This window comes from Hyperoodon ampullatus (assembly GCF_949752795.1).
Source record: "Hyperoodon ampullatus genome assembly, chromosome: 2".
Lineage (NCBI taxonomy): Eukaryota > Metazoa > Chordata > Mammalia > Artiodactyla > Ziphiidae > Hyperoodon > Hyperoodon ampullatus.
In genome coordinates this window covers 11,907,841-11,934,924 of record NC_136915.1, presented here as the reverse complement: position 1 = coordinate 11,934,924, position 27,084 = coordinate 11,907,841, and the positions used below count along the sequence as shown (strand labels likewise).

At 46.2% G+C, this 27,084-nt stretch overlaps 1 protein-coding gene across 1 annotated transcript in view; it reads right to left on the bottom strand.

Moving 5' to 3' along the window:
• LOC307063662 (forkhead-associated domain-containing protein 1-like) overlaps window positions 1-27,084 on the bottom strand; it is a gene marked incomplete at both ends in the record, with an annotated part of 101,566 nt that overhangs the window by 51,851 nt on the left and 22,631 nt on the right. Inside the window, 4 exon segments of the mRNA XM_079719895.1 lie at window positions 1,202-1,438; window positions 4,536-4,645; window positions 13,579-13,687; window positions 13,689-13,850. Of these exon segments, the coding sequence (XP_079576021.1) occupies window positions 1,202-1,438; window positions 4,536-4,645; window positions 13,579-13,687; window positions 13,689-13,850 (618 nt within the window).

Sequence of the window (27,084 nt, the reverse complement as noted above, 5' to 3'; positions counted from 1 at the left end):
CCTTCTACTCCGCCATGTTGAACCAAATGTGACTACAGTTTTAAGCAGAATTATGCACTGAGGCCAAAATTCATCAATGACCAATTGCATTTTTATCAACTTTGTTGAGATATAATTTATGTACAAGATCAGTGGCCAATTTTAAAGTAGTTCTTTAAAACTTAAAAAAAAATTTTTTTTCTTTTTTGGATTTAGTTTCAGGAGGAAGGAAGTTGACTGGTAAATCCAGACATTCTGGGTGGAGAATTTTTGGTGAAATTCCCTATAAGTGAACCAGCAGCTGCCTTCAGGGTTTGATAAAGGCCTCAGTGTTTGGAACACTGTGGGGTTCCTTCTCCCCATCTCCAGCTCTTTCTGGCTGGGTCTGGGTGGGTGTGAGAAGTGGTCACTGAAGCGACAGGAGTTGGGTGGAAATGCAAAGTGGGTGTGAAAGCATGAGGTGTACAAGGTGGCAGAGCTGAGCCCAAATCACATCACTGCCTCACTTGCTGTGCAAGCTGTACCAAGCCCCTGGGCATCTCTGAGCATGCCTCAGTCTCCTCATCTATAGAATGGCATGTGTCAGAAGACTGAGGTTTAAGTAGCTAATGAGGGGACTTCCGTCATGGTGCAGTGGTTAAGAATCCGCCTGCCAATGCAGGGGACACGAGTTCGAGCCCTTGTCCGGGAAGATCCCACATGCCGTGAAGAAACTAAGCCCGTGGGCCACAACTACTAAGCCCGTACTCTAGAGTCCGTGAGCCACAGCTACTGAAGCCCTCATGCTGCAAGTACTGAAGCCCACGCGCCTAGTGCCCAAGCTCTGCAGCAAGAGAAGCCACTGCAAAGAGAAGCCCACGCACCGCAGTGAAGAGTAGCCCCTGCTCACTGCAACTAGAGAAAGCCCGTGCACAGCAACGAAGACCCCATGCAGCCATAAATAAATAAATTAAATAAATAAATAAATAAATAAATAAATAAGCTAATGCACCCAAAGCACCTGCACCAGGCCCTGAACATGGAAGGCACTTAATCAAATCTAATATTGTTCTTACAAGTCTAGAAACTTGCCAACCCTCCACTCCCTGGATCTGCACTCTTCACCATGCTGTGCTCACTGCCCATTTCTAACTACCCGGGTGGCTCCCCCCAGGCTCTACCTGAGAGCTGTCACCCTGTGTTGTGACCCCAAGGCCCCGACCCACTAGTCTCTGAGCCCTACCTGGTTTTTCAAGCTCTGGATCTCTCTCTGTTGGGCATCGTCCTCTTCATGCAGAACCTGAAACTTGGGCGGGATCACCCTCTCCTTCTGTCTGGAGGCGGCTGTTTCCAACAGCTTCTGCCTCAGGTTGGCCACTTGGTTCTGCAGGCTTGCTATCACCGTGTCTTTGTATTTAGATTCAAGTTCAAAATCGGAGAGACGGCTGACTTCTTTTCCCAGCAGCAGAATTATTTCATCCTGGGTGGAGGCCAGATGGGAAATTTACTAGGTGTGGGTCTGGGTGTAAGGCTGAGCCCATTTAAAGAAAGACAGGAAAAATATGGTATCATTCTTTGGGAAGGTGAGGGCAGGCAGGGAGGGAAAAAGCAGACTTTCAAGGCTATCTCTGTCACTTGGAAAATCTCATAGAGACAAGAATTGGGTTAAAATGAGGTACTTGTATATAGACTCCTGTAATGGATGTCTGTACCTCACAGGTACGGAAACTTTCCTTTCCCCGAGAATTGGACTTTCATATTAAGAACAACCATTCCACTTGGGAACTTTTGTTGCTAGAAAGTTTACTTAGAATGTATTCATTTATAATATTCAGCCTAGCACACTGGGGACCTAGGAAAGGTAGTTAGGAAAACAACATTCTGTTTGACCACTTTCTGCCTATAATGAGCGTTATGTTTTTTAACTTAAAACATTCTGAAATATTTGTTTTCCCTTTCCTCTCTTCTAATATTTCCTGCCTCTTTTGGCTATTCATGTATGACTTTTTTCCAGGAAACTCAATCTGGAAAGTAAATGAGACAGGAAGAGTGATTTATTTGCATGGGCTCATGTCAACTTTCGGCTGGAAAAACAAAATTGCTGGTAGACTTTACCCACAGGTATAATTAACCCTGTCCTCCATCTCTCCAGTGAAAAAGCTCTGCAGCCAAAGAATTGGTTAGGTTTTCCAAAAAAGGAAAAGAAATTCCCCCAAACTTCTCACCAGACGTTATCAATAAAATGTCAGAAAAACTGAAGAAGAAGAAGAGAAGAAAAAATTCCCCAGAGGCCTTTTCCAAAGCAGTCACAGGAGGAGGTAAACGGGCAATTTCTGGGCCAGCTCATTCCCAGGGGAGCCGTCCAGTCAGCCTCACGACCTGCTAGCTCCGTGACCTGGGGAAGGACAGGGTCTCGCTCATGAGAAAGCCTGTCTGACATTGCCAGCTGCTGCCAGGGGCCTTCCTTTGGGTCCTTGTGAAAGTTGGTGGCAAAACTTCAAGTGAGAGTGGCAGACGTATTCCCTCCCCCTGGGCAGTTTCCCCTGTTTCACCCTGTTATGATCAGCCAGGTGCTTATTCACTTTTCATGCAACAAACGTTCATCGGGCAGCAACTAAGTGCCAGGCCCCATGCCAGGGCTGGAATATAAGAAGTTTGCAGAGGGCAGTGGACCGCTGTGGGCTCTGCTTTCCTGGTGAGGGTCCCCTTGCCCTTCTGGAGGGAGCGCTCCTCCTTCCATGGGGTCTGGGCAGGACTGTCAGCCATGCGCCCCGCTCCTTCCTGTCCCACCTCCCCGTGTGCATGTGGCCCGAGCTGGTCAATCAGAGATTTCACACATCGATTACAGAGGGGGAGGATCTTGCCTTCTTTTGGATCATAAACTTTAAATATGTAGGCTTGTTGGCCTGAGTTTGTCTTTTCTAACACACAAAGCCAGCCTTATGTAGAAAGCCAGACTCTGAGGGAAACAGAGGGGAGAGGTTGGTAGTGGGGAGGTGTTCTGATGACATTATTCAAGCTCCTGGATCTAGCCATACCTGAAGCTAGTGGCCCTTTCAATTTTCCAATAAGATGAGCTAATCAATGCTCTCCCTCAAGCTAATTTGTTTATTGTCACTTGAAGGAGTCCTGGCAAGTCAGGGTAGAAATGGCTTATAAATAGAAAGAATTATTTCTATTATAAATAGAAAAAAATATAAATGGCTTATAAAAATTTTCTATAAATAGAAAAAATTATAGCGGTTGCACTATATTTCCAAGTTAAAATTGAGGCCGGTTGAAAAATGGTTACAAATACTTTGCAGTTTTGCCATCCAGTCTATTTCCCCACCCTCTAGTCTGGGCTGGCCCCGTGACTTGCTTTAACCAACGGAATGGATTGGAAGTGATGCTGCATGATCTCCAGGCAAGTTCTTACAGGCTGTGCAGCTTCTGCTCTGGCCCCCTGGGAACCCTGAGACCACCGTGCTGTGATAAAAAGCCACATGCAGAAAGGAGCCCACCAGTCCAGGCGTCCTGGCTGAGGCCCTAGATGTGGATAGGAGGCCAATGGAGACCGACCACCAGACTGGCCAAGCCAGCGGCTGACTGAGGCCGCATGAGTGAGGCCAGGGGACACGAGCAAAGGAACCTTCCAGGTCAACCCATAGATTCTGGGGAATAATGAATTGCTGTTTGAAGCCGCTAAGTTTTGGGATGGCTTGTTACACAGCGATAAATACAGAATCTGAGCATGGTTTCTCTCCTTTCTGCAACATTTTTCAGAGTCTGGTCCCAGGATGCCTGGGTTGGAACCCCCTGCCTCCTGAAGGTTTGGATTTCCGTGTCTGACAAGAACCCCAGGTACGTCTGCTCCTCACAAACTCTGAGAATTGCTGCAGGAGCAGGCCCTGGCCCTGAAGGAAAGCGAGATATTATAGACTGCTTCTTTTAGAGTAACTTTCAGGTCGTGTCTAAGTGGGGAGAAATTGACCTGGGCCCTTCCCAGGATGGCTTGAATCCACCTGTTCTGCTCACATCCCTGCTTTAAACCTCTCTGGTTCTTTAACGAGTCTCTTGGCCCAGGCCTCCCTGACTTCAGGGCTCACTTCCTCCTGCTAGGAACGTGTTTTTGCATCACTGTTCCATCACTGAAGGTTGACCAAGTGATTACTGTGTAGGAGTTAGAAGTACCCACTGAGAAGCTAACCAGACCTGGGTTTGAATCCTAACACTGCTCCTTGCACTGGACAGCCTTGAACACATTACTGAACCTCTCTGAGCTTCCGTTTCCTCATCTGCAAAGTGAGGGTGATAAAATCTATTTTGAAGATGGTGAAGATTAACGAGCTAATAAATGTCAAGTGCACAGGACATGGCCCAGCACACAGCAGGTGCTCAGTACCTTGTAGTTGCAGATGTTATTTGGGATAAAATGAGCAGTGGCCAAACCTGGCTGAATGTCTTGGAAAGAAGAGGTGGTTTCTTGGAAGTAGGAAAAAGGGACAGTCCTTGAGACACAGAGAACAAGAGGCAGTGGCAATCTCTCCAAGGTCCCTCTTGCTGCTGTAGCTCTGTGCTTCCCCGAGACCCCTCACCTTATCGTACTGGGCCAGGTCCTGGTCCGCAAAAATTTCTCTGTTGGGCTCTGCCCCAGGAATTTCCTCGGCCACTGATTGTTCCGACAGTTCCGCCGCGTTGGTCCACACTAACACACAAGATCAACAGAGAATGCAGAGGAGACTGTGAGTTTCCCCATAGTCTTAAAGAATATTTTCAGATTAACCTTCACATTCATGAGACTTATGCTCTGAAAGCATTACAGGAGGACTGGAAAGGGTAAGAGCTGCCTCATTTCTCTTCCCCAGCATTAACTGCACTGATGCACTGTGGTGTGTCTCTTTCCAGACTTTTTTCTATGCCGCATAAGAGCTGATGACCTTGGGCAAGTCATTTCCTCTCTCTAAGCCTTCGTTTCCACATACATAATTTAGGATCACTGATAGTCTCTGCTATAAAGGGCTATCTGGTGATTAAATAGAATAATGATATAGAGCAGGGGTTGGCAAACTATGGCCCTGCGGCCAAATCTGGCCTTCTGCCTATTTTTGTAAATAAAGTTTTATTGCAACACAGACACAGTGATTCATTTACATATTATTTATGGCTGCTTCCCAGCTACAAAGGCAGAGCTGAGTAGTTGCAGCAGAGACCATGTGACCCACAAATCCTAAAGTATTTACTATCTGGCTCTTTACAGGAAAAGTTTGAGAACCCCTCATGTAGAGCATTTAGCACTAAATGTTAGCTATATATTTTTTATTGCAATCATATCTTTTCAAAAAACAAAAATGCATTTACATGACAGAGATTCTTATCCAGCTTACTTTTCAGCTAACAATATCAAAAACATCTTCCCATGTCAGTATTTGAGGCTGTACTGGTTTCTTTTCAAGGGTAGCATTGTGGTCCATTGTCCAAGTGTGCCAAACGTGTTTAACTAGGATCCACTTGATAGACTTTTAAGCTTTCCTAATTGTTTTCTTATTTACCCCAATATTACAAGGCCTGTTTATATGACTTTTCGGGAGTATGGCATTGTGTTTGGGGGTCCCACTCTGTATCACATCAGACATCTCGCAATTCACTCACATCAACACTGAATCCATTGTTTTTTATTGGTGTAGAAACGTTTGTAAAGATTTCTATAATTCTACTTGTGAGATCACTTGGGCCCAAGCAGCGTATTTTAAATTTCCAAGTGACTATAGTTTCTGGACAGTCAATGCACATTCTTATCTTCTTGTGAAGTGAGAAACTGAACAAATTGTTTTCAGTGGTGATGAAACTTTAATGAGTATTAACATTAATGATGAATGAAGCACGCACTGTCATGTTTGTGGACATTCATCATTTATTCATTTTGCTTCTGCCTTTTTTATTTATGCATTTTAGAGTCAAAGATTCCTGCCCCCCAGCCAGGTCTCAAACCTGTTTGTGGACCCCAGAACCTCTAGTGGACAGAGCTGATGGCCTGTGGTGCCCGGAGAATGCACAGCCTTGCGTGTTGAATGAGCAGCCCTGGCCACAGTGTTTCCTGGGGTGCGAGGAACACAAGGGCCTGGAACTTCAGCAGCTGCCCACTTTCTCTCCCTCCACCTCCCCAACTAGGTCCATGATTAGAAAACTTTTATTTGAAGCTCACTGCCCCCATCTGACTCTCTTGGATCCTGAGCAGCTAAGTCCTAACTGACTACAGCAGCAGTGCCTGATAGAGAAATAAGGGGAGCTACAGAACGCAATTTTCAATTTTCTAGTAGTCACGTTAAAAAGGTAAAAAGAAGAGATGAATTTTTTAATGATCAATTTTATTTAACCCAATACATTAAAAAAACATCATTTCAACACGTAACCGACAGAAAATATGGAGATATTTTATATTCTTTTTCTTCGAGGCATGAAGCCTTTGAAATCTGGGGTTTATTTGACACTGATTGTGCATCTCAATTTGGAAACTGAATTTTCAGGAGGAAGACTTGATCTGTTTTCAGATTCCTCAAGAAATCGGCTCCCACTGGAGGAAGGTACTGCCTTGCCTGTGTCCCCAGGGAGGGCCTCGGGGTCTGACCCTAACTGGGCCCCTGTCCAGTCTCAGCTTAGAGCTCTGGCGTCTGATGCCATCTCTAGGGGTGACTCCGGCTGCCTCTGCGACCCTGTCGTGGCTGTCTTGAGGGACGCTTCCCTGCAAGATGATGGCCGGAGGGGGGACTTCATCAAACTTACAGAACAGGCTGATCGATGGGGTCCCTTTACTGGGGAAGGTGTGTTTACTCAAAGTCTTTGTGGGTCTAGAATTTGCTCTGAGACTCGCTTTCCTTACACCCAGGAAGGGAGGTGCTGGAGCAGGTACCCCTCACCCGCCCCAAACTTCTTTACCGGCTACTGTTATTTATCAGAAAGAACCTAAGGGCCATGTATGAAGAAACTGGCTTAACTCTAGCTGCTGGATCCTTCGGCGGTCCCAGTGGGGAGAAGCCCCAGGGAGGGTCGGGAGGGCTGGGGCGGTGGGACGGCGGATATGGGGATGCAGGCACTTTAAGAATTTTCGTGCATGATCTGTTGGCCAAATGGCAGGGGAGTTACTTTAATATTTTAACAACCCCCAGCTGTCCTGGTGCACTCCAATAATCACCAGTCTGCAGCAGGGGCAGTATGTGTGCACCTGGACTGTGTCTTTCAGACATTGTAAGTTGTAAATAAAAGTTAAATAACAATCATGGTTAGGTAATAACTTAAATTTTAATAATTTAAAATTTTAATATTAAAATTTTAAATTATTAAAATGTAAATTTTAAATGTTAAAATTTTAAATTATTAAAATTTAAATTTTAAATTTTAAAATTTTAAATTATTAAAATTTAAATTTTAAATATTAAAATTTTAAATAATTTAATATTTACTGAATGTTCGCTATGCACCAGGCGCTGTGCTCAGCACTTACAGGCAGGATACGATTTCGTCTTCATAACAACCCAGTGACATAGGCATTATTATTCCCATCTCCATTTTATATGTGAGAGATATGAGGCACAGAGATGTCAAGTCACCTGCTCAAGGACACACAGCTGGTAAGTGGTAGAGTCAAGGGATGAACCTAAGTTTGTTGGATTCAGAGCCTATGCTTTTAACCACTGTGCAGTCAATGTATTGAAGTGGGAACATGTTTATGACATATTATTGAATTTTAAAAATCAGGTAGGGAATTCCTTGGCAGTTCAGTGGTTAGGATTCTGTGCTTCCACTGCAGGGGGCACAGGTTCCATCCCTGGCTTGGAAACAAAGATCCTGCAAGCTGAGCGGCACGGCCAAAAAAAGAAAAAAAAAGAAGGTTACCTATGTTAGGTTCATATGATCCCATTATTGGGAAAATATATATATATATATTTATATATATATATATATATATATATATATATGAATCAAGATGCTATTTTAATAAATCACTCCACATATTTTCTTTTCTCAGTAATTCTTCCCCACCTCCCATGAGCTTTTGCCATTAAGATTTGGCCTTGGAGCTGACGTTTTATTGCCTTGTGGTAAAGGAAGGATGAGTATTAACTAGAACAGGGTGATTTTTCCCCCAGGCAAAATGATGTTTTGATTTTTGACAATGTCTCGAGACATTTTTGAGTACCACAGTTAGGGGTGGTGGTGGTGGTGGTGTTGCTACTGGTATCTCAGGTGTGTAGGAGTCAGGGATGCTGCTAAACATTCTACAGTGGACAGGACAGATCCTACAATGAGGAGTTATGCGACCCACATGTCACTGTGCCAAGATTGAGAAACCCTGACCTGATCTGCAGTAAATAAATCCTTGGCTTTGGGTTTTCAAATAGAATTTTTCAAGTCTAAAGCAAGGTGACAGTCTAACAGTAAACCAATTTAATTGGAAGAGCCCAGCTTTGCTAAGAGAGGAAAGAGCTTTCTCGGAACCGTTAAAAAGAGGTGTTTTCTGTCAAGAGACAGCATGGAGGACTGGAGCACAGAGTTTTCTCTAAAGTGTGGAGTAGAGAGGCCCAGACACAAAGGAACTCCCCATGACACGGGAAGAAAGTCCTTTTCTGAGGACGGGGAGAGAGTCAGGGGAACGCGGGCAAATGTTTGGAAACATGAGACCTGGCTGAGAGGCTGAGGAGATAGAGCCCAGGTAGATGTGAGGGACTCTAAGCCATACGACTCATCCTTCATTTCTCCAGGGGTGATGCAAGTCCTTTAGAGAAGCCCCAAGTTCAACATGGCACTGGAGAAACCGGTGATTACAGTGGAAAAATTTAAATGGCGGAGTGAAAAAAAGAAAAGAAACAGCCCATGTGCCATGTGTCCAAAGGACGCATTAAAAAACAACCCCCAAAACCCTGTATATATGTTCATAAAACAGAACATGATCCATACAACAAAATGAATGAATGTCAGAAATACTATGCTGAGTGAAAAAAGCCTTCCACAAAGGAACATGTACTACATGGGTCTGTGTACTTGAGATTCTAGAACAGGAATATCTAATCCCTGGCGGGAAAAGAGTTCAGAAGAGTGGGTGCCTCTGGGGCCTGGGGCTGGGAATTGACTGGGGAGGGACACGAGGGAACTTTCTGGGGTGATGGTAATGTTCTATATCTTGATAGGAGTTTGGGTTACATAGGTGTACACGACCATCAAAACTCAATGAGCACACTCAAGATCTACACCTTTCATGATGTGGTAGCCAGTCTCCAAGATGGCCCCACTGATTCTTGTCTCCTGGTATTCAGACCCTTGCATCATCCTCTCCAATACTGGATGGACTTTATATTAGTTAGCTGGGGCTGCCATAACAAAACACCACAGGAGGTCTTAACAAAAGAAATTCATTTTCTCACAGTTCTGGAGGCTGGAAGTCCAAGATCAAGGTGTGGGCAGGGTTAGGCCTCTCTCCTTGGCTTGCAGACGGCCACCTTCCTGCTGTGTCCTCACATGCCCTTTTCTCTGTGCACGTGCATCCCTGGCGTCTCTCTCTCTCTTCTTACAAGGACACCAGCCCTTGGATTAGGGCCCACCCAATCATCTCATTTTAACTTACTCATCTATTTAAATACACTATCTCCAAATATGGTCACATTCTGTGATATTGGGATTGTGGCCTCAGCATATGAATTTTGGGGGAATGCAATTCAGTCCGTAACAAAGCTTCTCTATGTAACCAAGGATATTGCAGAAATGACACAGTTTGATTCCTGAGGTTAGATCATAAAAGACATTGCAGCTTCTGCCTCACTCTCTAGGACCACTTGTCTGGAGGAGCTGGCAGCTTGAGGATACTCAAGCAACGTATGGAGAGGTCCACTTAGTGAAGAACTGAGGCCTCTTACCAAAAGCCATGTGAGTGAACCATCGTAGAGATGGGTCCTCCAGCCCCAGACAAGCCTCCAGAGGACCACAGCCCCAGCCAACACCATTACTGCAACCTCATGAAAAATCCTGAGCAAGAATCACCCAGCTAAGCCATTTCCAAATTCCTGACTCAGAGAAACTATGAGATAATAAATGTTTACTGTTGTTTTAGGCCATTACATCCTGCAGTAATTTGTTATGCAACAATAAGTAGCAAATACAGGTTTGGGCACCAGGATTGGTGGAAACTTAACAAAAACCCTACAATGTGGAGTGGTTTGGAATGGAACAGTGGCCAGAAGCTGGAGGACTTTGGCCAAGAGTCTTTGAGAAAGCCTGAATAGTCTTAGTAGAAGCCCGATGGCCTTTGAGGAGGCAGTGAAGGAAGGGTTCCAGGAAAGTGAGGAAAATGTTACTGGGGTTAAGGGATCCTTGTTAGGTGGTGGCAGAAGGTTTCCTAACACGTTGCCTGTGGTCATGTGGAAGGTAGAAAATGTTTGTGATGAGGCTGAGTGGTCAAGCTAAAGAGAGTCCCAGACAGAGTCTTGGAAGGTGCTGCCTGGTTACTTCTTGCTACTTATAGTGAAATGTGAGGGGGAGAGACAGTTAAAGGAAGGGCTGTTAAACCAGGGCAATGCTCTGGGCTTGAAAATTCCCTGCCTCTCCAGGCGGCAAATGAAATGTAAGAAACAGGTTCTGGGCAAAGATCAAATCAAGGGCGCTCTCAAGAAAACACAGTCTAGAGAAGAAGCTGAGGGTGTGGTTGTAAAATGCTTTGTTAAGAATACAGATCCAGGGCAGTGTCCAAGAGAACCCTTCGGTCAAAGAACTGGGCTTCTAAGAAGCTTCGGTCCTTTGTCAGTCTTTGCAGAAGCCCATGGTGGAAGGGCTTGTGACAAAAAAATCTGTGGGCGTGGGTTTTGCCTAATAGGATGAACCCCAATAAGAAGCACTGCCAACTCAGACTGACAGAGACCCACAAAAGTAAAAGAAGCGTCTGGACCCTCAAGCTTCTACAGGCAGGAAGCAGGCTATAAAACTATGCAGCCACATCCATGGGACACCTTTCCTAGGAAAGGGAGGACGACTCAGAAGGCGGAACTCAGGGACCAGCGGGCAGAGCCAAGAGCCCTGGAAAGTCATTTCTGACCAAGAGTTGGACTGAAGCCCAGTCAAGGAACTGCCGATATTTTCCCAGCTGGACTTCAGAAGTGCTTTGTGCCGGTGACTCCTGTGTGTTTCCTGTTTTTCTTCTTTTGGAAGAAGAGGAGTGTATGTAGCAGTTATGCTATGTCTGTCCCACCAATATGTGCTGGGTGTGTGAGGGACAGACACTTTGTTCAGAGGTCTTCAGATTCTTGGAAGTAGTACTTGATGAGCTGAACTTAAGGTACTACACCCATGAGCCCCATCTGTACCTGGACTTGATTTAGACGAGATTCTTGAATTTGAGCCGATGCTGTTACTGGGGTGAGATTTTGGGGGGCCTCGGGAGAGAGGAGGAGGAGTGTGAATCATTGAGGACCCAAGGGCAGGCTGTGGTAGCCGGCCTCCAAGATGACTGCTGATAATCCCCACCTCCTGGTCTTCAGGCCTGTGTGTAGTCTTCTCCCACACTGGAGGGTGACACCCTGTGTAACCAGCAGGATATTGCAGCAATGACAGAGCATGACTTCTGAGGCTTAGTCATAAGAGATGTTGCCATTTCCATCTTGTCCTCCAGGATCACTTGCTCAGGAGGAGCAGCTGCCGTGTCCTGAGAACGCTCGAGCCACTCTCTGGGGAGGCCCATGTGGTGAGGAGCCGGGGCCTCCTGCTGACAGCCATGTGAGCTCGCCGTCTTGGAAGTGGATCATCCGGCCCAGGTCAAGCCTTCAGATGACTGCAGCTTTACGAGGGACCCTGAGCCACAGCCGTCCTGCTAAGCTGCTGCCAAATTCCTGACCCACAGAAACCGTACAGATGATAACACATGTTTGATTTTTGCTTTAGGCTGCTACGTTTGGGGAGAATTCGTTATGCAATCATGATAACTAATACACACTGTGTGTTCATTTTACATGAAAGAGACAAAACATGTTGAATTCTAGTTAATGGTATATGTGCTAAAGCATTTATGGGGAGGACTACAGATGTGTGCTATTTATTTTGAAATGCATCCAAAAAATAAGATGGATTAATGCAGGACAAGAAGGATGGGTAGACAGAAATGTAATAAAGAGTACAGCAAAGTGTTAGCGGTAGAATTAGGAGGAGAGCTGTCTCTGTAAAATTCTTTTTGCTTTGCTGTATGTTTGAAAGTTTTCACATTAAAATGCTGGGGGGAAATGGCTGAGTAATTTCTTAACTTGGGTGGTAGGCACATGAGCATTCCTTAGATGATGATGATGATGATGTAAACTGCAGAGATACCTTTCATTTGCTCCTTAGTCTGTATATTTCAGAATAATAACTATTATTTGAATGGCTGAGGGAAGTGACTAGGTGAGGGGTCCTGAGTGAGACCAGGGAAGGGTGTGGAGGCATCGAGAGACCTGGGGACTCAGAGGGGTCTGGGGCTGGGACGCAGAAAACAGAGAATGGGACCTTCACACCAGTGGCCACAGAAGAAACCTGGGAATCATGCCAGGGACTAAGTCGACCCAGCTACTCTGCCAGTAGGCTGAAAAGGCCAAGAGGATGGTGACAGACAGGAAGTCTCCTCCCCAAATGCCATGAGGCCTTCTGGGGGTCAGGGGGGGTGAAGGAAACCCTGATGGCTGTGTGTCCCCAAAGTGACCAGGCTGTGAGTGACAGTCACTGAGATACCCAGCCTTAAATTTGACTGAAAAGCGTTAGATTAGATTAGATTGAATATATCACCTCCGGAGAAGTAATTTTCTCCATAAGCCTCAGTCTCCTCTTACCTGTAAAATGGTAATAAAATATTTAAAAACCTCCTAAGGCAAGAGGGATTTCAGTTACCAATATGTCTGTACATCTGAGTCGAAGTATATAAATTTAGATTCTGATACACATTCATATATATTCATATATACGTACAAACACACACACACACACACACACACCACAGAGGTACTGACGTGTGCAGATGGGCAGAGCACAGTCTTGGAGGAGTTTGTACCAAAAAGTCAACAGGGAGAATTCTGGTGATAAGGGTGACAGCTTATCTTTTACTGTTTTCTAACTTTCTGCTTATCCCAATTTTTTCACATTTGATTATGTTCTACTTCAGAACCAGAGAACATAAGCAAAAGCCAGAGAAAGACAAATATCATACCATATTGCTTATATGTGGAATCTAAAAAAAGGTACAAATGAACTTATCTACAAAACAGAGATAGAGTTACAGATGTAGAAAATAAACTTATGGTTACCGGGAATAAGAGGGGGGAGGGATAAATTGGAAGAGAGGGATTGACATACACAATACTATACATAAAGGAGATAACTAAGAAGGACCTACTGGATAGCACAGGGAACTCTCCTCAATACTCTGTAATGGTCTATATGGGAAAAGAATCTTAAAAAGAGTGGATACATGTATATGTTGAACAGATTTAGTGTGCTGCATACCTGAAACTAACACAACACTGTAAATCAACTGCACCTCAATAAAAATTTAAAAAAAAAGGGGGAAAGCAGAAACTGAGACCCATCCTCCTAGCCAAAGCCCCTCCCCTAAGCCACCAAGGAAGCGCCCATGAGTACCTTGCCTGATGATGGGAACGCTGTGGGCGGCTCTATCCACCTCGAAGGAGAACATCTTCTCGCTGGCACTCACGGGCTGCCTGTGGGAGGCTGGTGGGAGCATGGGGGGGCTCGGGGGCCCCCTGCGACCAGCTCCTCTGCACTGGCGCTGGCCAGATGCCCGGGTAGAAGGGGGTCTGTGGTGGTGAGGGTGGCTGGTTCAGTTGCTGGGTGGCCCAAGGTGGCTGTGACCTTGGCCAAGGTGCTGGGCCCCTCACCCTTGGGAAGGAGACCTGCAGGGGCAGACAAGAGGGTCAGGGGAGGTTACAAGCAGCTGGGGTGGTCTTCACCTTTCTGTCCCGGCGACATAATTGCTGCCCTAGATTTCGGCGTATAAGTCACTTCTCCCAGGAAGCCCTCCCAGACTCTCCCCAAAGTTGGGATGGCGGTCCCCAGCATGGGTCACCTTGCACACTATCGCACCACCATTTATTGGGTGCAGCCTTCGTGCCAGGCACCCAGTCAAGAGATTCACATGCATTACCTCATTTAATACCCCTGAGGCTCTGTGACGAGCCCAAGGCTGAGCAAGACCTAGTGACTTTCCCAGGATCACAGATTTGGAAGTGAGTGTCTGAGCTGGTAGAGCGCCACCTCTGAGCTCTGAGAGGCTGACAGCTTTTTGTCTGCCTTGCTCAGCACCGTATCCTCAGCTCCTAGAAGAAACCCTTGGCACATACACAGTAGGTCCTTAAATACTGGTTGAAAGAATGAATGAACACATCTCCGAGATTCAAGCCCAGCTCTCCAGGACACACACATCCACACTGTGTGTCTCCCTGGCACTCCCATTCCACCTGTTCCCTGAAGCCGAGAGCTCTGGGGTGGCAGGCACCCCAACTGGCTCGCACCCCAGCTGGCTCATTAACCTGTGATCCTCAACATCTGCCACATCTGATTCTTGGCAGATGCTCCGTAAATATCTATCGAGGGAACCTTTTTTCATCTGACCCAGCACAAGATGTCTGTAGCTACTTTCATTAGAGAGCACATCAAAATCCATCTACACCGGGAGAAGCAAATGCTGAGAGGTGCTGACACCTGGCTTTGTCTTGGTTAATGCTGTTGTGGCCGTCCCTCCCCGAGCCTAGTGGTTAAACCGTGACATCGTGAATGCTACCATTTATTGTAATTACTCACCGATTTCTCGCTATAGCCCTGAAGGGGAGGAGCTCTCCTTATTCCTAGCTTACAAATGAGGCTTGGAGAGGTTAAGGACTTCACCAAGCTCAGGTGGTGGTGGAGAGGGTGGTGGGACTGGGGTTCCGGAAAGCTCTTTCCCTCTCTGTCTCTCTCTCCCTTCTCTGCCCCGCCCCCAGTCTCTTGGCAGAAAAAAACACACTTTTCAAGGAAGAAGCTAAGTTCAAAGGTTTGCCGCCTGTGGCGGGTCACGTTTCTCTTTCTGCAGACTGCAGACACATAATGAGAAACAGGACAGAATGCTTCCGAAATAGGAGCACTGGCAGACAGAACTTCCTATAGCTCCAGCTGGATTGTATTCAAGAGGAAGGTTCTCCACTCACTCAGGTTCCCAAACCAGTCTTTTAGCTACAGTCTTTCCCAGCCAAGTCAAGAATCCGGTGAATTCCCCTGAAGATTTTTTGGAGTCAGGGAGAACACTGTTCGGGAAAATCAAACTCCAATTGCCTGGCGACACCTGGCCCAGCATTTATAATGACACTGGCCCCGTTGAAACCTGTTTCGGGAACGGACTTGGCAGTGTTCCAGAACTCTGTTACCTTATGTGAAGATTCGAATTTCTCTCCACTGTGGGCACCTCGGTCTCCACCTAAGCTTTCTTCCTTTCTCTCCTTTCAGAAGCTGAGGTGTCCTGCTCCTGCCTTGCACTCACTTCTCCATCCATCCTATCCCTTCCCGTCCTCTCCTCTGGGGCTGTCTCACCTCAATCATTCCTACAACCTTTCCTCATCGATTTAATAAAGATTTATCGAATGAAAGGGCTGAAGGTGGGAAGGGGGAAATTTGAATATGTTTTACCCCCGCCTGATAGAAAACAAATCTAGAGACCACGGGTGGTGTGGAGGAATTCCCTTTTGTGCTGCGATGCTCAGGTAGATGTGCCTCACTGCCCACTAACTGCCAGGGTGCTAAAGGGAGTGGTCATATCTCATGCCTCAAGTGGTTCACTGCCGTAGTGGACAGGCCGCAACCCACCTGGCTCTTCTGGAAATTCCAGGAATCTCCCTCCCAATCTGTCGGCCCATTGCTGTGGGTGGGGCTAAGCAATCAACCAGTCACACTCCCTGGACATACTGATTGGTTCAGTGGTGGGGCAAGTGATCCAATCAGAGCCAGGGAGACCCAAGAAGACTTGGCTGGACACCAGGATCTGGAGTGACCTGGTGGGACTTCAGAATGCAGCCAGCATGAGGGAGTGGAGCCCAGACATGGAGACAGGGAAGCTGTTTATTTAGTTTTCAAATTGTGGTAAATAACCTGCAACATAAAATTTATCATCTTAGCATTTTAAAGTATACAGTTCAGTGGTGTTAAGTATTTTCACATTTCTGTGAGATGGATCTCCAGAACTTTTTTGTCTTGCAAAACGTAAACTCTATTAACCATTAGACAACAACTCCCCATTCCCTCCACCACCCAGCCCGTGGTGACCAACATTCTGTCTCTATGAATTGGACTACTCTAAGTACCAAGTACCTCAAATAAGTGAAATCACATGGTACTTGTCTTTTTGTGACTGGCATATTTCACTTAGCACAATGCCCTGAAGGTTCATCCATGTTGTAACATGTCAGAATTTCCTTCTTTTTTTTTGTGGTAGGCGGGCCTCTCACTGCTGTGGCCTCTCCCGTTGTGGAGCACAGGCTGCGGACGCGCAGGCTCAGCGGCCATGGGTCACGGGCCCAGCCGCTCCGCGGCATGTGGGATCGTCCCAGACCAGGGCACGAACCCGTGTCCCCTGCATTGGCAGGCGGACTCTCAACCACTGCGCCACCAGGGAAGCCCTTCCTTCATTTTTAAGGCTAAATAATATTCCATCATACAGTTTAGAGTGTATTTTGTTTATCCATTAAGCGTCATGGGCACTTGGGTGGTTTCTACCTCTTGGCTATTTTAACTATGCTGCTGTGAACATGGTGGGGAAAATAAGGAAGCTGGTTTTGAGCCCTGGCTGGGGTGCTACCCTGAAGTGCTCCATCCCTGAGGCCGGCTAGAGCTGGTTTCTGTTGCTTGCAGCACACAGAGCCCGAACGATAGGGCCCCTAGGGGGAAGGAGCCAAAGATGTATAAACGCAGCAGAGACTCCAAGCTCTTCGGGTTTAAAAATTAAAAAATAAAGTTTTTTTTTTTTTTTTTTTTCTCTGAAGCGTATTGGTTGAGGGTAGCTTTAGTTGGATGGTTAAAGTTGGTTTTCTCTAGCTTGCCGGCTTGCTCTATCAGAGGGAAGGTCAAGGTTTTCTCACAAATTGCTGCTGGTAACTACAATGAAACAGGTAGGGAGAAAAGCAAACATAAGAAGAAGACTCCCATTAAAAGCCAGCTCTGGGCTGTACAGGAAGCATGGGGTCAAGGTCAGTTATCAACAAGTCTGTTTTTATTATTTATTTATTTTAGATTTAATTCTATTTATTTTTGGCTGTGTTGGGTTTTCGTTGCTACGTGCAGGCTTTCTTTAGTTGCGGCGAGCAGGGGGCTACTCTTCGTTGTGGTGCACGGGCTTCTCCTTGTGGTGGCTTCTCTTGTTTCAGAGTGTGGGCTCTAGGAGCATGGGCTGCAGTAGCTGGGGCACATGGGCTCAGCAGTTGTGGCACATGGGCTCTAGAGCACAGGCTCAGTAGTTGTGGCGCACGGGCTTAGTTGCTCCGGGCGACATGTGGGATCTTCCCAGACCAGGGCTCGAACCTGTGTCCCCTGCACTGGCAGGTGGATTCTTATGCACTGTGTCACCAGGGAAGTCTTCAAGTCTATTTTTAGATACTTTAGTTTAAAAATACACGCTAATGCCTTTTCTCTTTCTTTGTGTCTGTTCTCTGACCATATGGTGTGTTGCCATGGTTGGGTTTTTTGTTCTGTTTTTGAGGTAGCATATGTTATACTCCTGATTTCTTTTCTATACTACCTTTAAAATAGCAGGTTGGGGCTTCCCTGGTGGTGCAGTGGTTGAGAGTCTGCCTGCCGATGCAGGGGACATGGGTTCATGTCCCAGTCTGGGAAGATCCCACATGTCGCAGAGCGGCTAGGCCCGTGAGACCTGGCCGCTGAGCCTGAGCGTCCGGAGCCTGTGCTCCACAATGGGAGAGGCCACAACAGTGAGAGGCCCGCATACCGAAAAAAGAAAAAAATAGCACGTTGTCAACCACCTGGATTAACCATGACCACATCCACGGCTGAACTTATATTAGCTTTAATAAACAAAGGTCAATGATTTACTCAAGAAATCACTATCCATTTTTTTTCAAATTATCTACTTGTTCTTTGTGTTATTTCTCCAGTATCTGCTTCTAACCCTGTAAAGAGTGTAAGTTGAATGGGACACCCTAAAAAAAATTCAAGGTAGTTTGCACATCGAGTGCCTACAATACACATGAATTCTGCCAGGAAGCCCTGGAGCCTGCAGAGAAGGTGGAAACTTAGACCTTGCCCTTGGAGAGCTTGTTATGCGCTCTGCCATTTGTAAGTAATTATGGACAATACAACGACTATGAGCCACTGTGTAGAGAAGCCACAGATGTGCCACAGACTGTGCTGGGCACTTAATGCATGCCATCTCATCTGATCTCCAGAATAATCTTGCAGGAGGCATTTTACCCCTCATTGTGTGGATTAAGAAACTGAAGCTCAGAGAGGTTAAATGATTTGCCCAAGGTCTCACAGCCAGGAAGTGGTGACACTATTTGACTCCAATACCTGTGTTCTTAGGACTTCCAGGTTACTCGAAGTCATGATTTATTACCTGTTTTCCATATTCACAAACGGATCTTAGATGATTGGTTAGTGAATAATAGGATATTTTCCAAGTTAAAAAAAGGAAATGAACATTAGATGGTGTGAAAAACCACAAGACATCACATGGGCTACTTAGAAATGGGATTTTCTAGGAACACTGACAACTGTCTTATGGAAGTGTTATTCATCTGGTACATGCCACGCCCTGGAAGCAGCTCAGAGGACACCAGCCTCCATCCGGGAAGACCTGTGGTATGTTTACTGCTGTACCAGAGGAGTGCTGTGGCTACCTGGTACCCGCCCAGAGAACCGATTGTTAAATGTCCAGGAATTTTGCCAACTGGTTGATAAACACAGCCATTAATAAGAATTAACTTACATAAATTTACAATTAAATTATATCAGAAACAAAGGTGATACAAACTTAAAACTCACCCCTTCCTAATCATTTTACTCTATTTTATTATTACCTATGCTCTTGAGGTTATTTCACTCTACTATATGTGTCTGTTGGAAATGCTACACAGTGATGTGTTACCACACCACTCTTTCCATCTCTGTATTCAGGGATGTGTCATTGGGAGCTTGAAATTGACCGTGGAGGGCGTATTACACCATAGAAATCAGGAAATGCTATAAATCAGGGCTTGATTTTTAAAAATTTTATAAATAGGTTTAATAATGGTGGTTCATGTAGAGCTTGATTTTGTTTGTTTGTTTGTTTTGTTGATTGCCTAGACTTAAGACAGTAATGGAGAAAATGTTAACAATGCAGATTATACAAAAGCATGTTGTGTCTTAGCCATTATGTTATGAATAGAGCAAAAAATTGGGGAAACGTTCTTCCAGTATTTGAAAAGTATTATCTGATGCAGCAACAAAGTCACTCATGTCACTGATGAACATGTGAAGTTCTAACATCTTTCTTTTTTCACTTGTATTATTCATAAATCCAAAGTACCCAAAAATACCCACCAGTGCACAGGTTGGGAACTCTCTCATTCGTCAACTGCAATGAGAAATTGGCTATGGATACAAGAGTTCAGCTAAAGTCAAGGGAAGCATTCTGTGAGACTCAGCTGGCTATAGAGAATTTACAAGAAAGAGTACTGTATTTCTTGTTACATGGAAAGAGTGTCCTACACATTCTTTATATCAGTAAACCTTATGCTATGCATCCATGTACTTTACTTTTTCCAGAGAGCTGGTCATTAAATATTTACCAGCCAATCGCTGGCTGTGCTGGCACCCAGCAGAGTGCCTGCTACTCATGGTAGGTGTTCGCTGACTGAGGTGAACGATTGGCAAACTTAGTGTAAATAAAAAGCACTTTGATTCTGGGGCTGGGATGGGGAAAATACATGCTAAGCCTGGAGCATCTTGTAACAGCAGAGAGTAAGGAAGTGCCCAAAACGAAAAGGTGGGGAGATGCTCAAGGACACAGCAACCAACCTGAAAGAGCTGCCAGTGGCCAAGGCTGGAAGAATTTCAGCGAAGAAATAGTTAATGAGTATTGGATTATAACTCAAAGTGTAAAATCAGTATACATGGGTCCATACTGACATAGATACATTAGTGAGTAAATACATAAAGGAGGGAGAAGAGACTGGCTTCCTAACAGAAGAATTTAACATACATAGATGTGGAGCTTAATTCCCGTGGTCTGGAAGGGCCTGGGGGGTAGGGGTGATGGTGGCGAGCAGGCACACTGACCGCAGCATGGAGGAACCATGGACCTGGGAAGACAGAATGGAGACTAGAAAACATGGCCAGTAGATCTCAGAAGCCAGGAGAGGGTGCTACATGGTGCCAGGACAAATGGCCTTTATCGCAACAGCTCCCGGGGTGTCACCGTAACTCAGAGACGGGTAATAATTCTAAGTCCCCAAGAAAAGAGTAAATTACGTACGGGGTTTCAGTGTGAGAAATCAGGGTTATACGTTTAGAACACAGAACCGCCAAGTTATACATTATTTTTAGGTTTTGGAACTTAAAAGAATTAAGTCCCTTTGAGCTGTTCAGAAAAGCCATTCGTTTGGGTTTTTCCCAGCGGTGTTAAAGGAGATCTGGCCCATCTAATTTTCCCATTTTCTTGTAAATCTTCAATCTTATGGATTTTCCTTTCCTTTCAAGTTCTAATCAGCTTCCTGGTCAGTCCATAAAATGGGAAATAGAATCTAATGAGAAAACAGCCGGATTTTTGCAAATAGCTTTTGCTACCCCTAGACTTGGCCTGCTTCAATTCGGTCTTGCCAGATAGAGAGACGGAATGAATGAATGAATGAATGAATGATCATCAACTAAGCTCAGAGAAGGAGCAACGTGGTTCTGATTTGGTAACAAAGGGTGTGGTCTGCCAGAGGAAGCAGGACACGGCCCGGTTCCTGGCCGGGTCCGGGTTCTGTCTCAGCAGGATGCTAAGGGTTCAGCCCGTGCACCCGTCTCCACCTCCCCCGATGTCATCTGCATCGCCTGTAGACATCTGGTGACAACACAGCCTCAGGGGTCCTTGTGTGTGAGTTCTTGCTTCGGAGGCCGAGCCTGAGGCTGTCTGCTGCCCCGTGCCCTCCACTTCACTGGTCTCGGGAAATCGCCTTTAATATAAAACACCCAGCCTCAGGAGTTCTCATCACATCAGTAAGTCCCCACAGAACCTGTAAGAGCACAGGGTAGAGGAAATCCTACAAGGTCAGGTAGGAGATGACAAAGCTTGACCAGAAAGAGGCTTTGTTCTGAAGGGCACCATGCTCTCTGGTCATTCACTCAGTTGCCGGCTTCTCAACCCCGGTACAGTAAAGCCACATCGCCCTCAAGAACGGGCCCTATTTAGAGGTCCCAGGAACGTGGAAATGCCACCCTTCTTGGGGCTGGACAACTAAGGCCCCGACTCTGAGCTTCTCATCACACCTGTTCACCACAGGAGAGAAATGAGCAACTCTGCTTCCTTGGAGACTGGCCTGGGACTTTTCCAATGGAAAAGTGGATTATTCGTCATTTTCCTCCCCCCAGATCCCTAGTGGCAAATCCCGTTAGGAAGGCTCCACTTAGGCAATAGGAATGCTTCCTAATGTCATGGACATCTTCTGTGTTTTTGCCTCTCCCGCATCCATTTCTTCCATCTTCTGGATGGGCACCTTAATTTTTTTGCAGGGAAGACACCCTTTCCCTGACAATCCTGAGTCCATAGAACTCTGACCCTTCCACCCCAGGGGTGAGACCATAACCCAGGCCTGGCCAATCGGAGCATTCCTTGCCCCTGGCCTCAGTGATTGGTTCAGGGGAAGCCACGTGATCCAAGCCACTGTCAATGAAGATGCTGGCTCTTTCCCTGGAACTGCTACTTTGTAGGATGCTGGGGCTGCTGGTGGCCACTTTCCTACAGGTGAGGCAAGAGTCTGTCTGAGATTGGGAAGCTAACAGGGAAGAAAGAGTCAGATTCCTGACCATGATTTGGGCGCCTGGATCCAGCTGGGCCTAAGCTGCAGCTTTTGGCCTTTTCAGTTCCATGAGCTTTTTTTTTTTTTTTTTTTTGCCTTGGCTAGTTTTAGTTGGTTTTCTGACACTTGCAAACAATCAAATTTCCTGGACAGTATTCTTATTGAGACTTTAGCATAAGCATCACTATGTACTCAGAGTGAAAGTTGTTTTAAAGGTTAGGACATGCTCAAACAAAACCCACCAGACTGTCATCATGCACCAAATTTACCTTTAAACTTATAAAAGTAAAGCAGCATCTTCAGCTAAGAATGATTTAGGACCAAGGAACCAATCATAAGACAAGCAGTAAAACGCTGCTTAGAGAAACTTTGATAGATAAATAGTTCTCTAGCTACAGCAGGCTTCAGACTACAAATCCCAAATTTCTGCTTCAAAAGTGACTCACGGAAGACATTCCATAGTTTTATTTATTTAGTTTTTTGGCCTCGCCGTGCACTTGTGGGATCTTAGTTACCTGACCAGGAATTGAACCCAGGCCCTCAGCAGTGAGAGCACTGAGTCCTAACCACTGGACCACCAGGGAATTCCCAACATTCCACAGTTTTAAAAGAAAACTTTCCAGTTGAAGAAACAGGTAAAATGTGTAATATGCATCTGTTGTATATATAATATGTTAATGTCTAGTATATTTATCAGATCCATGTCAATGTAATTATATTTACTATATTTGCAAATGCATATATATGTGTATGTATACTTAGAACCACATATTTCCAGCTCTTTTTTAAAGAGGTATTGAAAAGACTGTTCAAAATTCATTTTTCCAGCTTGTCTGTTTTTTCTTATTCCTCAGTAAACTTAAGCTATTAACCAGCACATTTCCTGGCACACAGTAAGGCTCAATCTGAGTGAGTTCTTTCTCCCCAGCTCCCCCCTCTATTTTAAGTTCTTCTTTTAGAAACCAAGTCAAATGAAAGAGGCAGTACAGCATAGTGTTACAAGCAGAGGCTGGTAAACGTTTTCTGTAGAGCCAGACAGTCAACATTTCCAGCCCTGTGGGCCATAGGATCTGCCCAGCTTACTCTGCCGTTGTAGCAGACAACACAGGCACTACTGAAATGAATGGGATGGCTGTGTTCCCAGGAAACTTTACAAAAGCAGGCGATGGCCCGCCCTTGGCCCTGGGCCATACTGTGACGACCTCTGGTTAAGAACTTGGGATCCGGCGTCGCACAGACTCTGGTCCGTCTCCCTGCTCTGCTCCTGCTCTGGGACCCTGACGAGTGTGTTATTTCTGTGCCTTGTCTGTAAGACATAGGGATGATAACAGCCATTTCTTAGTCTGTGAGAAGTGGGTGAGACAGTGCATGTGAAATGCTGGGAACACTTCCTGGTCCATCATAAATGAGCATAAAACATTAGCCATCAGGTATGATCATCATCGTCAAAAAAGAAGAAGAAAGGGGCAACTGAATTTGTCCAGGAACGGCAGCAATATCCCCGGTAAAGAGTTAGTGGGTGGACTTCCCTGGGGGTACAGTGGTTAAGAATCCGCCTGCCAATGCAGGGGACAGGGATTCGAGCCCTGGTCCAGGAAGATCCCACATGCCGCGGAGCAACTAAGCCCATGGGCCACAACTACTGAGCCTGTGCTCTAGAGCCCGCGAGCCACAACTACTGAGCCCGCGTGCCACAACTACTGAAGCCCATGCGCCTAGAACCTATGTTCCACAACAAGAGACGCCACCGCAATGAGAAACCCGCGCACTGCAACGAAGGGTAGCCCCCACTCGCCGCAACAAGAGAAAGCCCGCGCGCATCAACGAAGACCCAACGCAACCAAAAATAAATAAATAAAATAAATAAAATAATTAAAGAAAAAAAAGTTAGTAGAGCCATGGACTTCCCTGGCCGTCCAGTGGTTAACACTCCATGCTTCCAATGCAGGGGGTGCAGGTTTGATCCCTGGTTGAGGAGCTAAGATCCTGCGTTGGTGCAGCCAAAAAAAAAGTTAGTGGAGCCAAACAAGCAAGGAAGCCAGATAACTGAAAATGCATTTTCTTCTATTATCAGTGGCCTTCGTTTTTACCCACATAATGAATCATCCCCTGTCAGCGTGTGAAATTGCAGGTTGGACTGGGAATTGCAAGACCTTCCTTAACCACTGGGCGGTGATGGACCTGCCTGGGCTCTCATGGCCGCACGATGCTTCGTGCTATTAGGAAAAGCCTCCAAGGGACTCCACAGAGCTGGCTTTTAATCCTGGCTCTGGATCTATAGGACTGATGCCTAACCTTGGGGAAGTCACTGAAGCTCTCCGAGCCTCAGTTTATGCCATGATAGGGGTGGTCCCAGGGACCTCTATAAAAACAACTGAAGGGGGAAAGGGGACCTGGGATTAATGAGTAGCTCCTTGGCAGACATTGGAAATTGAAGCTCAGAAAGGTAAGGTCAGTTGCAGCTGGCATTTCAACTTGGCTCCATCCAACTCCAAAGACCTTGCTTTCTCGATTGTGTTCTACAGAGCTTCCCCATTAAAGCAGCAAGGAATATTGGCCGACAGAGGGCGCTCTTCTCGCAAGACAGGACGTCATGACATTGAAGGGACAGAAGACAGTATCCAGGAGCCACGTGGGAGAGTCTGGCTGGACTGGGAACAGGGCAGAGCAGGCTACAGGGAAGACCAGACACAGGCAATCATGGGGATGGGGGCTGCCGCCAAGGAGCTGTCAACCCCCTCATGGAACAACTCGGCACGTCATTTGTGGCGCCTGGCTTCCTTTTTCATTCTGGCCATTTCCATCAGTTTTGCCGTATTTCAGAACAGAGAAAGACATGATTGATACATACCGGTGACGTGGGTTTCCTCACTCAGCTGCCTTGTAGGAACGGCGCCACTGTGACTAGCACAGCTTGTTTCCACACCTCCTTTCCCAGAGCTCAGAAAGCATGAGTAAAGGCAACAACACACAAAACCCACAACACGGCGGCACACTTGACTCTGGGACTTCAATTTCCCACGCCTGGTGCCAAGACTCTATGGGATTAATCAACGGTTGCTTCAGGGCATTGCAGATGGCCCTGCGGGTTATGTCCTGCACAGCTTCAGTGGGAGCCATCCACATGGACTACGTTGTGAATGGTGACCCTGGAGTTGTGCAATATAGCAGCCCTAGGTAATATTTTGACGAGAGAGCTATGATTTACAAAGTATAGTCCTGGGGGCTTCCCTGCTGGCGCAGTGGTTGAGAGTCTGCCTACCGATGCAGGGGACGCGGGTTCGTGCCCTGGTCCAGGAAGATCCCACATGCTGCGGAGCGGCTGGCCCTGTGAGCCATGGCCGCTGAGCCTGCACGTCTGGAGCCTGTGCTCCGCAACAGGAGAGGCCGCAACAGTGAGAGGCCCGCATAACACACACAAAAAAAAAAAGGATGGTCCTGGGCACATCCTGGCTTTCAATGTACTTTGTCAAACAAGAGATTTTCTTTATATTTTTCCATCTTGTATGTTATTCTGTGGGTAATTTATCTGCAAATATATTTATCTGCTAGCGGGGGCAGGTCTTGGGAGGTTTCCCCGTCCAAAAGGACACTTACAAAGGAGGCATCTTGGCTGCTCCATGCTGGTTTGCTTGACTGTAAAGCTGAGAGTTATCATGTGCATATTAGGTGCCAGACGCTGGACTAAGCAATTTACGTACTTTGCCCACTTAATACCACAGTCACTCAAGGTGGTAGGAACTATTGTTACAGGAGTGGGGACCGAGGCTCTGAGAGGTAGATGATTTGTGCACGTCCAGTATAAAAGCCGGTCAAGAGCAGGGATGGGATGGCGCTGGAGTCAGCCCGACCTCAGGGCACGTGCTCTAACCACTGTGACATCTGCAAACACATCTGGATTCCTAACCGCCCCGCACCTCACCCCCCTCCCCCAATAAAATGCTGTCACACCCTCCTCTATTGGTTAGGGTCACCACAAAACCTGAAATAAATGCTTTCATTTGGGAACACTTTGTCAGGAGAAAAACAGTTCTCATCATACTTAATCTGTATGATATCAGGGCAGTCCTCCGTGGAAACTCCATCCAAGGAGGAAACACAGCGCCCTCACCAGGGACCCCAAAATCAATTGGAAACAAGAATATGCCGGAAGCAACATGGACACGAATGTTTTAGAAAAACTGGGCTTCAAAATATTTGATGAGAGATGCTCTTCAATACCTCTCCCTTTTTCCCCTCTTCCTTTCTCTTCTTTTAACTAGCCAGCAGGTTGGGGTCATCAGGAAGTGGAATTTGTAGGAAGGTGCCAGTCAGTCCACAGGCCGCCCTCACACGGACGCTGAAAAGGACCCCTCCATGAATATGAGCGTCATGGATGGAAGCTTCTCAAGCTGGGGACGCCCCGGCAGAGAGTGCTTTTGAGAAGATGGGGTTGGGGAGAGTCCTGCAAAGTGCCCTGGGCACAGGCCAGGGCAACACTTGTGCAGCTGCCTGCAGTCAACCGAGGAATGAAGCAAGGTGCAAGTGCGTGTAGGAATAAGACTTGAAAAAATCCGTGTATATTCAAGTGACCATGAGAGTATGCTTTCCTCGGTGTGAAAACCAGTCAAGGCTACTGCTCCAGCTAGCATCAGACTAAATGGATTTCTCCCCTCCTTTTTTCTGCAAGTGGGGATAGTGTTTAATTTGCACTGACTAGCTGTGTGGCCCTGGGGAAATTACTTAACCTCTCTGAGTTTCGGATTCCTTGTCCGTAAAATGGGGATCATGGGAGAACCCATCTCATAGGTTGCTGTGAGCGTGAAATAAGGGAAAGCAGGTGAATTGCTTAGCCCAGTGCTGTTCACGTCAGTGATTCCTCCTGCTGCTCTCCTGGTTTCTCTTCTTACAAAGCATCTTCTTCCGTCTTATCTACTCAAGGTTAGAGGTCGTCATCACTTTTTCCCACAATTATATAAGAAGCACCTTGTAAAATAAAGTCCACATTCCATAGTTGTACACCCACGTTCATAACAAACTTACTCAAAATGGCCAAAAGGTGGAAGCAACCCAAGTGGCCATGGATGGATGAACAGGTAAACAAAATGTGGTGAATCCATACAAT